Genomic DNA, 13,410 nt, shown 5'->3' on the forward strand with positions numbered 1-13,410 from the left:
TGAACAGGTACAACTTAAAAGTAACAAATTTGGCACTGCAAGTGTACTGTATGTATTTTAATATTCCTGAACATTGTTATTGCTGTAGAATTTCATAACCTATGTTATCTGTTTTGTTATTAGATACACCAAGATATAGAGGTATGGCCAGTGAATTAGATTGTTGGATGGAATGGATAGAAAATCAAATGGCAGAAGAACTATATGAAACACAGTTGGAAGATGATCTGGATTTATTTATTGGAGGTTGGTAATAGAACTGTCTTATGTGTCCTTCCTGGGATGAGATTTAGGATATGTTAAGAATTGATAGGTAGGGCAGGTAATGGAATGTGCCTTTTCTGTACACAGACAATTCTGTGCGAACTCTATGGATGGATGGAATTTTGATGCTGGTGTATATTAATGAGGTCCTATATGCTTGAAGCATTGGATGCTTATGTATGTCAAAGGATGACTGTTTCTGAACTAGCTCTATTTTGTCCAAATCAGGCACATTTCCCACATTTGTTGATGTAAGGACTCTAAAAGTGGATTTTTTCATAGATAATTCTTTAAACCTTAGATTCAAAACAGAAAAAAGCACTGGTAACAGGGTATAAATCAGATTGCATCATATTTGCTGTTTTCTATTCTATAGGAATCTCTGAACCAACAACAGAAGGTGGACCTATGGTACAACAGCAAGGTTTAAAAATGACTGAAGAATTAATACAAAGAGTTGAAGTTGTTTATATATTGGGACTATTTTTACTAGGCAAACATCGGAAAAAAGTAAGAGAAATTAGGATATTTCAAGCACTAACAGTTTTGAAATTGCAAAATATATTTGTCAAGTCAGATTTGACCCCAAGGTGTCTGGTTGCATGATTTTATTATGGTTATATTTGTTCTCTATTTCAGGTTCAAAGAAAATTAGCAGAGTTAAAGTTAGCAGCTGGTCTGAGTGATTTATTTGAACAATTTATATGGAAATGTCAAATGTGAGTGTCATGTCCATTGGATATTTACAAAATTGACAAAATAACAAAAATTTGAATATTCTGTTAAAGGCATTGAATTTCACTATACACATTTCTTACAATTGGAATTGTTACATGGAGAGCTAAGTGAATTCTTGCATCATTTTCTTACTGGATATCTGAGTCACTTTGTTTGATTTGTAAAATATAAGTATCACCTTTCATGTTTTTAATGTTGATGAAAAAATGATTATTTTGACAGAGGTAGACACAATACAAGACATAGATTAAGAGGTCACAACGCTGCCTGTGAATGTAGTCCTGTAAGTTCTTTCAAAATCACTTTTTTTTTTGTTTTATTTCATTGTAATACTGTTATTTTATCATTCATTCTACATTAATTTACGTTGCCTGATTTCTTAAATCTTGAGTTATAAGAATTTCTGTATGAGGAATGTATTATTGATATAAAAAACATACCAATTCAAGGTTGTTTCCATATTTCATAAAATCTTTTCCAATCTAAGATATTAAGAGTCACTCCCAGAAAGAGTTTCATATTTGATAAATATTTTTAGAAACACAAACATGAATATATTTCTTAAAATATCTTTTTCAGGAAGTGGCATTAAAGATCCAGTTTTTAAGATTGGTTCATAGTTTTTGTGATCATTCAGAGTAAGTAGAAATTTTGTGTTAATAAAACTTGTTTCAAGTTGTTTCAACTCCTAAATAATTTCTATGAAAAGTTAACATATAATTGTCTGTCTACAACTAATATTTCACTTTATTTTTGTAGCTACAAGCATTTACTATTATCAAAGAATGAACTCATTGAAGTCAAAAGAATCAACTGTAAGTAAAGAATATCCTAGCTCCTAGCAAAGCTTGTTGATTGGTCAGAATAACACTAGGACTCTATTCGCCATTATGATTGTGAAAAACTCTCAAAGTTTAATTTTTTATAAATTCATGGAGGGAAATCGCGACAATTTTTTTCGGATCATGCGTCTAATTTTTTTTATTTTCTTTTTGTCTCGAGAAGCTATCATGTATCATTCATATAAATAGTCCTAACCAGTACTCAGGTCAAATAAAATCTATCTCATTAACTTCCTTTAGATCAATGATGGATATATTTCAGTTATAAGCTAATCAAATGATCATGGTAAAATTCTGTAGTGTGGGTAAATTGTTCTAATCTCAGTTTATTTATAAAATGTATCTTTTCTTTTCAGCCAAAGCTGGTGATTTAGCCTTAACAACCCTTGATAATGTCAATAAGTAAGAAACTCTTTATAGTCATTTTATATACAAACAAAAACAAAATCTAACAGAAATTAAATTGTATAAAGGCTTTGCCCTGTATAATTTCTCAGTACATTGTAGATATGAAATTATTATTATATGCAATTTGTTTTTTTTTGTAGACAACTAATGTGTCATGGTAGTAAAGGTTTATTAACTAAAATAGTTGAAGTGATGAAGAAAGAACCAACAACCTCGACATTCAGGTAACAAAATTTGCTACCAGCAGTTTTCATACCTATTATTACATTTAGACTACAGCTCACTGACTATCATTAGTAGCAGATTTTTTTCTTTCAGCTTAAGCAAGTTTATTTTGAAATTAATGTTGAGAATACTATACTAGTTTTTGCTCATTTACTGGAGCATTGTTAGATGGTGATGAGAGCATAGTCTCATGAAAGCACTGGCCTAGGTCACAAAGTAAAGATTTATGATAAAACAAGGTGCGGGTTAAAGGTTAAGATACGTTAACTAAGGATGTCTCTGTAATACTATCTGTGGTAGTATCATTTCTTTAGATGAATTTAAAATCACATCAATTCACCAGAAGTGTAACTTAAAGGAATTGTAAAGAACTTTTCTAAATTTTGTATCTGTATGAGGAACAATGATAGTATTAATTTGCACCATTCACTAATCTGAAATTTATGCTTTTACACAAAAGGCCTTTCGCAATTAGTGACGTCATCAAACACTTAGTTTTAATGGAAATTGCAGGAACTAGATGTCTGTTTGAAATTTGGAATGGTATAAGTGTCCCCAATGTCACATAAAATTTATTTTAATAACTCTTTACAATCCCTTTAAGTCAATTTTGTGTATTGCAAAGAAGCAAAGTGTTGTAATCCCCTAAAAATATTTCTTTTGAACAAATTGAATTTGTTTTTAAGATTCTGGCTGGCCAGAGCAGTAGAAAGTTATTTACGTGGTGATACATCATTCTGTGATCAAGTTTTCCTCATGAGAAGGGGATTATTACAAGTAAGATTAATTTATTGTAACTAGTGGGATTAAAAGATTAAAGTCATCATGCAGACTTGAATCTTACAGATTACTCCCACGTGGCACTTGAAATGAATATTGGATCAATATATCAGTCACGATTCATGCAATCATTTAGCAATGTCAAATAATCGTGAAAGGTGGCAAATTGACAAGCTTAGTGGCAGATTTTCATATGTGATATTTGAATCAAAAAACCCCTTTGAATTTTCTAGAAATATTTATTTATTTGCAGCATGTAGCAAGTAATTTAGTGGAACATGAAATACGTCATAAAGAAATTATACAGAGTAGCTTTGACTTATTGGGAGAACTTATCAAATTTAATATTGAGGCCTTCAAAACATTCGATAAAATACTCAATACACAAGCAAAAGTAAGTTTTGATCTTTTTGTCTGTATTTAAAGGAGGGAATATGTGGACCATCTGATGACATCATAATTGCCAGCAACTACTGGATAATCTGATCAATTGCTAGATTTAACCTGAGCACAGTTACAAGTTCTTAATTTCTTGCTAGATGTGCATCATTGTTGTCAATTGCTAGAGGATCTGGATGAACAATATTGAGAATTCCAGTAAAATGATATTTGTCAATGGCTATAATTTTGGCAAGGTTTGAAATAATTGATGTGTGTTTATTTTTCAGTTGGATAAATTTGTAGCCACTGTCAATCGTAATTTGGTTGATTCCAATATGTTTATTCGTAGTCTAATTCTGTCTCTAGAACATTTTACTAACAGAGAAAAATGTGATGGTAAGATTAAGTTATTTTTTAAGTATGATACTATTTTGAAATAATTCAAATGATTTTATTTTCAAACTTTTTCTGCATAGAACTAGTCAAATATTCTAATTTGTATACAGATTTCATAAACCATTTCTGCTATCAATGTTGAAATAGGCAAAAATTTATAAAAAAAAATATATATTTCTGCATTATGACCACCACAGATTTATTGATCATAGATGAAAATCAGATGGGATCATTTTTCTGTGAGGTTAGCTTAATTTTATGAAATCTCACAATCTACAATTTATATCTTAGATTCCTACGCTGAATATGCCAAAAAAGAAAGTAAATTATTGCTATATATTGGTGATTTTAACAGACAGTTAGATTACTTGTATAAATTAATTAAAATAATAAGTGTTCAAAATTTAACCCAGGTTAGTAATGAACTAATTTTCTTGTATCAAAGGTTAACACATGAAATGCTTAAAAAGCAATGAAAGAAAATTATGAAAAAAAAAACAAACAAATCAAGGCAAAGTATCGCTCATCAGTACCTCGGGGGGGGAAAATATTTGGATCTAAGTTCATAGAAAAGTCTAAAGTATAATCAGAAGAAATCCTGGTACAATTATGAAATATTTAGGAATTTGAATGACCTATTTGATTTTTTTTGTAGGAAAATGTAAGTTGTTTAAATACAACATTAGTATTTTTAATGTTTGCTAATCGAAAGAAAGAATTACCAAATTATCTCCAAGCATTACGTGATGAAAGAGAAGACATGTTAGATGTAAATGGTTCTAGTTCAGTCATGAGAAATTTCAGGTAATAGACCAATAATTTTGAAATGAGCTTTATTCACATTTTTTTTGTAAACTTATAGATAGATGTTTAGTCACATTTGCTTTTGCCAACTGGACAATATATCTAATAGCATCCTTCACTTCAGATGTTTGTCCTAAGTGAGATGTGGCATGCACAGTCTTCCAAACAAATACCTGATTAAAAAGTTTCTTACAGTAGGTAAAATAGTTACGAGTTATTAATCAATGATTTTAACTGTTATTTTCAGAGATTTACTGATATTCTGGCAGGACCATTATTTACATAAAGATAAAGATTGTAGTGCCTTAGAAAAGGTAAGGTTTAAAACTGTTTAACACAGTGACTGTTACACAATAATTTTCATGAAATTCTTTGAAATAAATTCAGAATGTGGAAACTTTTTAAATATAACTTTATTTGAATTACATCAACTAGAGTAACCACATGTGCAAAAATGATTTGATGTAATCACCAAAGAATGAACCCTATTGAAAATCAGAAAAATCGATAAATATTTAGTATGAGTCATTGCCCTTATTTTTGAAAAGGTGTTAAATTTTTATTTTGTCAACAGTAAGAAGACCTGATTCTTGCCGGATTTTGACAAAACTTCATAATATTATTCTGTATTGTTCCAAAGATTTGTATGACTGAACGTTGAATATCTCATACTAGTCATTGTTTACAGCCAAATATTTTTATACGCCCACACATAAGATGGGCGTATATTGTAATCACCCCGTCGGTCCGTTCACATTTGGCTCGTGCTCACTCTACCGGCTACAGTTCTTTATGGATTCTTTTGATTTTTATATTGTGTGTCAATGTCATTATGAAGATGATCCCTATTGATTTTCGTGATGATCGGATAATTTTTCACCGAAATATCGTGTCTGACTTGACGTTTTTCTCTATTAGCTATATTGTGCAACTCGTGCTCACTCTACAGGCTACAATTTTTTACAGATTCTTTTGATTTTTATTTTGTGTGTCAATGTCATTATGAAGATAATCCCTATTGATTTTCATGATGATCGGATAATTTTTCACCGAAATATCGTGTCTGACTTGACGTTTCACTCTATTAGCTATATTGTGCAACTCGTGCTCACTCTACAGGCTACAATTCTTTACAGATTCTTTTGATTTTTATTTTGTATGTCTATGTCGTTATGAAGATGATCCCTATTGATTTTCATAATGATCGGATAATTTTTCACCGAAATATCGTGTCTGACCTGACGTTTCACTCTATTAGCTATATTGTGCAACCCTGTAGTCACTAAAGACTGTTTAATCATTTCTGACAGCTGCCAGTGGGCGTATGTTACCTTGCCTGGCAAGCTATCTTTATTCAAAATCAAAGCTGCCAGTGAGCGTATATTACTTTTCCTGGCAAGCTAACTTTATGTTAAACTGACACTCATAAATTGTGATTTGTTTGTTCAAGATAAATTCTTATTTTCACTTTCAGAGTTCACGAATAAGCTTTTTATATTGGAAACAAACTGTGACTACATTAGTGAGTGAAGATAAAACGGAACTTTCAGCTGTGATAAATTATATTGACCCCTTACCTGGTGATCGTACAAACTAGCGTATTATGATATCCTCCATCTTAGTGATTGTTCTTAATTTATAGACTTGTTTTGTTATACATTGTTTATAAAAACATATACGGCTTTAGTGTGTTGAACACCGAACTTACAGGCTGCTGTTAGATGCAATAGAAATTGTGTGGACAATGTAATTGAGGCGTCTTTCATGTGTATGTGGTCCAAGCCAGTGAAACTAAATATATTGTTGAAGGCAGTGTAAAGGGTAACTACAGAAAATAGTTTGTTTTTAATCCAAATTTTGACAAAACATGCTCAACCAAACACAGAAAATGATTTTTAACATCAATGACTTTTTGAATTCCAATTGAAAAGGTAGATTAGTTTTGGGGAAAGTTGTGTATATTTCTATATATTTTGTGTATATATATACTGCATGTATACTTGAAGCAATCTAGTTATTGTAATTATATTAGTCAAAATGTACATAAATCAAAATCTCTAATGAAATCTTTTTCTTGTGATCCAAATGAATTTTTATAGGAAAACTGATTGAAAGACAGCTGAAGAACAGATCTGCCTTCTTTTTATATATGAAATTGAATTTGAATTGACTTAAAAAATGCAATGCACTAAAATCTGGGAATACTGTTATTTTATGGCCAGCATTGTTGAAATTATAGGGTACTTGTGCAAAACCTTTTTAATCTATTTATTGTTTATTATTTTGTGTGTTCGTAACTTGTTTTTAATCATGATATTATTTATAATTTCTTAGTTATCTCTCAAACCATATCTCTATTTAGTGCTATTAATAATTGTCAGGTATTGAGAGAAGTGATAAACTTAACAATGAATTGAATTTTAGGCGAAAATTGTTAATTTTGTGTCTTGTATCTAAATTTATCTGGTTTGCTCATTCTTATATAGGGCCACACGAAAATATATTCCCATACTATATTCCAAATTTCATGAAGGTATAAGAGCCTTGAATAAAATACCAGTGAATGGTTTTAAAATTCCAAGCAGAGATGCAATGAAGATCATCAATTCCTATGCATGTTCTCTTTAATTGCCATATATTTTCATACGTGATATCTATGCTTTATGTTTCAATCATTATATCATTGAATGAGTGTGGTGAAGTAAGTTATTTATTGCACCAGTATGGCTTTTTTCAGCAGAAGTTAAGATAATCAGATACTGAGATTTTAAACTTGTTATCAATTTATATACCAGTAATTTTTAAAGGGATTGTTTGAAAATGCCTGTTTTATAATGTACTTGTGTGATTTTATATAGTATGTATGTCTTATGTATGATTGTTAAAACTGTTTTAGCGGGTATTGTTGTATTTTGTTTGACTGGTTGTGTTGTCCTGTCATTTTGTATATTTATCATTGTATTCCATGTATAAATGTCAAAATAAATTTTTATGGTATATTTATTTGTTTCAAATAGAAATAGGATGTTGAATACAAAATGAAACTGATTTTCAGTTGTTATAAAGTATTGTCAAATGTGAGAGGCTATAAAACAAATGGTCTCATTTTAATATTTGCCTGTTGCTTTAAAATCATCTATCCAACCACAATTGATTAATACTTATGGGCCCATGCCTTCATTGCTTGTGATGCAATGAGAGGTAATATTTAAGCTTGATCATTCCCATATCATTCCCTTTTCAGCTTATTATCAAACCTATAGTCTGTGGTACAAAATCATTTTATTTTAATCCAGGTCAGCTGCTGGATTTCTGGCTATAACAATAAAATCGTGAATTTCTGTATCAGAAGTTCAACCATTATAGTGACATTCAATCATACAGGATTTGAACTATACAATGGGGTATATAGTACAGCACATATTTTTGCTCATCCTGGTCAAATTCAAAACATAAACACAACCAGTCCACTTTATTGACAGAATAAATGGAAATTGATAATAAAGTGGACTGGATGTCTTTACGTTTTGAATTGGACCAGGATGAGCAAAAATGAAATGATGTATTGCACTCATATTGGTAAAAGGTTATTGGTTCATTCCTTTAATTTATGATGCAAACAAAGATCTAATGTATACTGCCAATAAACCACTTGTAAACATAACATACAAATAAGAAATATCAAAATTACACAAATCATCATAGAAATAAACAAATTTAATACAAAGAACACATGAATCAGTTCAGATCTATTACTCTTATTTTCAATTCAGCTTTTTCCAGTATGTAATCGTCTAAAAAATTCTTACAAATGTAAATTGATAAAACACCTAGGTGACCTAATATATTACATCCAATAAATACAGGATAATATAGTTAGAATAATTTACAATTATTTACATAATGTCTATAAACTAGTTTTGTTTTTGACTATTTAACATAATTATTCTGTTTCCAGTTTGAAAAGTTTACTTATATTATGCAAAATGTGAACAAAGAAATATATCTAAAACTACTGTCTGTTATTACAAATGCTCAAGTGTGAAACAAGCTATGGTATTATGTTATTGTACTTTGAATAATGGCACTATATTCTGAATATCATTTATATTTAAAAATACCTCTATATTACTTCATAGATAAGAGACAAGGGTTTTCCAAATTTCCTAATTTTTTTGTACACAACTATAGATGTTCTCATGATAAATTTACATAATAATTCTAAAAAACAACAAATCTAACAATCCATAACAAAAACTAGTGCTAAATTTTATCAATATAGTCTCACAAATTGACTAAATAAGTTTAAAAGACACAAAGTAAGCCAGATTTTATATTTCAATTCAGTGAAAGACATTAATATAAATAAACAGATGTAAAATAAACAGTATTCCAATGCCTTAGGGTGCAGGCACACAAGCCGTCACGGTCTGAGATTTTTGTCACCGATTAGAGTCTTCACTAAAATCTTGTGTGTGCCTGTGCTTCCACAATAAGATTATCGTGTTCTTGACAGGATTTATTTTATCAAACAACTTTGATAATTGTCTCCAATAGTTTTATCGTTTGCATGACAGACCGTCATCATCTGATCAGCACATGTTTATCAACACTGTGGAAAACGACCAACTGGAGATTTTGGTCTCCTCGTGTGCTCGTGCTAGTCAGTGAAAATCGTAACAAGACTCTGGTTGGCAACCTTCGTGTGCCCGCATCTTAAGACATGTTTATGTTTTATGTTAATTAATGTGACATGTATAATAATAATATACTTGGCATAGATAACATGAGAGTAAATTAAAAGCATATGAGCATATAATCTTAATCAAAACTTCCAAAGCTGCTAAAACTTCCACAACTTCCAAAACTACTAAAAGAACTCCAACTGCCATGTCTGCCAAAGCCAAAACCACCAAATGGATTAAACATTCTGGAGGCACCATATCCTAAAGCTGCTCCTCCAACTAGAGCTGCAAGACAAGAAAAATATTTTACTTAAATGTTGTTTAAAACGGGGGTAAAAGTACGAAATGCAAAGTTAGTTAGCTAGAGAGGGTAGGGTAGGTAGGGTTAAAGAAAAAGAACATACCTGCAGCTGTACCAGCTTTCCCTCCTCCTAATATACCACCTCTCTTATCTTTCTGTTGTATATAAACTACATTAGGTTGTTGACCTTGTGGTGGACCATAACCTATTAAGATATATAATTTATATTTATTCCATGCCTAACATTATAGACATCTTAATACCTTATCATGTCAGTCTAGTCAACAATCATTTAACACTGTGAAGTCATTTTCAAACTAACACAGAAAAGCAGCAATTATTTGCTAGAAGATATAGGTATAGATATACATGTAGATACAAAATTTATGACAGCTATAAGTTATCATTATTATTCTAATACACAATCTTAATTTTTCACAATTTGCCTCGCAATTTGATTAGCTTCTACAGATTTATAAATTTTTTCTGATGATAGAGGACTGGGGATTTGTATATATTGGGAAAGAAATACTTATAATAGTTTTCAATATATCAGCTATTTTACTTCGGAAATTGAGAATAAAAGCACAAAGCAACAATCTATAAAGAAAAATATTTATGTTCAAAAATGAAACAAAGTTAAAATCTAGCAAATATTCTTACCATACTGTTGCTGAGGATAACCCTGTTGAGGATAGTAGCCTTGTTGAGGGTAACCTTGTTGTGGGTAACCTTGTTGAGGATATTGCTGATATGGAGGTGCATAACCTTGTGGAGGGGGAGCATAGCCTTGTGGAGGAGGTGCATAGCCTTGAGGAGGGGGAGCATAGCCTTGTGGAGGACCATAGCCACCCTGTTGTGGATAAGGTTGTTGGTATCCTGGTTGAGGTGGTCCTAAAAAACAATGGATTATAGTTTAGGTTTTCAATCTGATGCCTTTTTCAAGTTTTCATTTTTCAATAACACTACAATTTATGGAGAACAATCTATTAATAATTACAATGACATCTTATTGTATATCTAAATATAAACAAAACACAAGTAAACATAAAAAAAGTGTTGGCATTTCACTTTATATTTATTAGAATAAAAACAAATTTCATGTTCTTACCTTGATACCCAGCAAATCCTAAAGGTGCTCCTGGTTGTGGTTGCTGGGGTGGAGGATAATAGCCTGATGATACATCTGACCGTTTTTCAGGAACAATACCAACAGCTTGTGATTGGGGTGGTGGTCCACTATGGGATTTTGATTTAGGTGGTGGTAGCTGCAATAACACACAGAAGTTATCAGATTAAAATGCATCCCAGTCTTATGAAGATCATCTGAATCTTTGGAATTCATCAAAATAATGTGACATTTATTACTTGGATATTCTTAGCTATTATTCGCAGGTATTCAGATTTTAAAACAACTGTAAAGCACCTACTTCAGTCAGCGCTTAACGATGGCTAGGGGAATCATATATTACCAATAGGTAGGCTTATTCATGAACAAAATGTTACTTACAGTGCTGACAATTGCAGCCATCCAATCACTAAAATAAATAAAGCAATATGTTAACCTATTCTCTATATCTTTTATAATGTACAAACACAAGTACCGTGAAGGATTCAGATAGCTTTCACACATACTGGCAGATTTGATCAAAGTAAGACATTTGCAAGAACATTAAAATGCATTTTGAAGAACAAGAGCCATCACTTGCATTTAATGTGGACAAATTATTGTCAGATTGTTCAGTTTCCAACAAAAAAAGCAGGATATAAAACAATCAAAGATAAAGAAACTTACTGCAACTCTGCTTCAGACTGACATAAAAACCAGAAAACTTTAGCTTTATGACTGGGTTTAACTGGTATAGCTAATAATAAAGCTGAACTAGCTCCAGAAGGTAGTGAAGGTCTGTCAGGAAGTCCATTTGTGTGTTCACCATAAGCAAAATGTTTGCATACTTCCTATAAAAATATAAAAGAAAAATAAATAAATCAGACTTGATAAGATTTAATAAAATTCAACAATTTTTCTAGTATCTTTGCATTTTTTCCAGATAGACTTAAAAGCATGTGAAACATTGATTTAAATATATCTAAATATATATTGCTACTTATTTCATGGAATCAAATGAGAACAAAGCTTATTACTGCATCCTTTACTTTAGAAATCCAAATTTGTTAGACAATGAAATTCAGATTACTAAGATTTAGTTACTCATAATATCATTGTCTATTTGTTATCCAATACAACATGTCTTTACAACAACGTCAGTTTTAACAGTACAAATGGTCATCAATGCAATTTAAATTAATTGACTACTATTAACCTTTAAATAAATTTTAGCTTTTGGTTCCAAGTCTCCCTGTTTTTTGAAGATGTAAAAAGTAGAATCAGGTCGTAATTCTAAATATGTTGGATTCCATCCTCCAGATAACCAGCTCTCTAAAATAAAAATAACACAAGGCCATATTACAAATAAACATTGAAGTTGATTCTGAAGAATATACGTTTTTCATTATAAAATTACAGGGTCATAAAACATTAATTAATCTATATTATCCGCTGACAGGAAACAAAAAACCAACTCTGTGTTGTACTGTCTTGTACATACAGGTACTTTAAAGATGACATTCCAAAATTCTCCTACAAGGTTCAAATTTGTGTGAATTTCAATTTTAACCAGCATTGGTACTTTTTCCCTTAGAGTGATCCCAAATTAACTTTATGACTATTGCTATATCTGATAGACCAATTTTGACATTAATGAGTATTTGAGACTGTACTTTAAAATTAAATAAAACTTACTGCTGTGTCTCTTTAAATAACCAGCTTTTACCACTGTCATCTAGTAGAAAAATATGTAAGTGCCAGTATAAGTAAGCTTACCAGTATAAATTTCAATGTGTTATCAAGGAAATTGGGTCCACTTAAATACACAGGTAGACTAAATATATCAAATAATCAATATATTATATGCGAAATAATCAGCTATTTCACAATACCCACAGGGCATACATAACTGTTCTCTAAATTGACTAAACCTTGTTTACTGTGTCAACATTAGTCATTCTGAGATTTTCAATATTATTACAAACTATTTGGGGTTTGATATGCTAAGTAAAAGTATTTAAGATCATCAACCTTCAACATCATCTACGTCATTACCTAAAAAAAACTGATTAGATTACACATTAATGATTGAACGAGTGGATAAGTTTGTTTATTTCTACCTAGGCTATTTTAATAAAATCATAAGATATGCTTGGTATGTAGATCTAGCCAAAGTTGGGCAATATAATGGAAAGAAGATACTAACCTTCTAACTTTCTTCAATAAAAATATTGTTATTTATTAGGTAACAGTAATAAGGTTTTACCTTGATCAACAAATTTGTTTCCAGAATAATGTTGTTTACTTCTTGTAAATCCGGTTCAGCGACCCCTTGTAGGATAGATTATCCAGGCGCTAATTTATTGAGAAACTTCCATTCAATTTGAGAATGAAAGGATAACTCTGAATAGAAATGAGCCCATGGACATTTGTAGGGAAAAAAACATATTATTGTGTGGAATTAACCTGTTTGACTGC

The 13,410-nt window shown here is 30.8% G+C and overlaps 2 protein-coding genes across 2 annotated transcripts; one reads left to right on the top strand and one right to left on the bottom strand.

Moving 5' to 3' along the window:
* Positions 1 to 672: 672 nt before the first annotated feature.
* On the top strand, positions 673 to 7,836 carry LOTGIDRAFT_215160 (hypothetical protein; the record flags this gene model as incomplete). Its single annotated transcript, XM_009055956.1, has 14 exons — positions 673 to 774; positions 904 to 976; positions 1,227 to 1,285; positions 1,582 to 1,640; positions 1,762 to 1,817; positions 2,201 to 2,246; positions 2,393 to 2,476; positions 3,164 to 3,254; positions 3,511 to 3,651; positions 3,926 to 4,028; positions 4,326 to 4,447; positions 4,690 to 4,838; positions 5,086 to 5,152; positions 6,313 to 7,836. 14 exons carry the CDS (start codon positions 673 to 675, stop codon positions 6,433 to 6,435), a joined length of 1,275 nt encoding a protein of 424 aa, XP_009054204.1. The 3' UTR covers positions 6,436 to 7,836.
* A 1,823-nt stretch (positions 7,837 to 9,659) lies between these two features.
* LOTGIDRAFT_232143 (hypothetical protein) lies at positions 9,660 to 13,206 on the bottom strand (the record flags this gene model as incomplete). Its single annotated transcript, XM_009055957.1, has 9 exons — positions 13,139 to 13,206; positions 12,628 to 12,667; positions 12,149 to 12,264; positions 11,620 to 11,783; positions 11,335 to 11,362; positions 10,936 to 11,092; positions 10,488 to 10,718; positions 9,928 to 10,029; positions 9,660 to 9,808 (listed from the first exon to the last, which is right to left on the bottom strand). Exons 2-9 carry the CDS (start codon positions 12,665 to 12,667, stop codon positions 9,660 to 9,662), a joined length of 987 nt encoding a protein of 328 aa, XP_009054205.1. The 5' UTR covers positions 13,139 to 13,206.
* Between the last annotated feature and the right edge of the window lie 204 nt (positions 13,207 to 13,410).

The sequence above is a fragment of the Lottia gigantea genome (assembly GCF_000327385.1).
Source record: "Lottia gigantea unplaced genomic scaffold LOTGIsca_26, whole genome shotgun sequence".
In the NCBI taxonomy this organism is placed as follows: domain Eukaryota; kingdom Metazoa; phylum Mollusca; class Gastropoda; family Lottiidae; genus Lottia; species Lottia gigantea.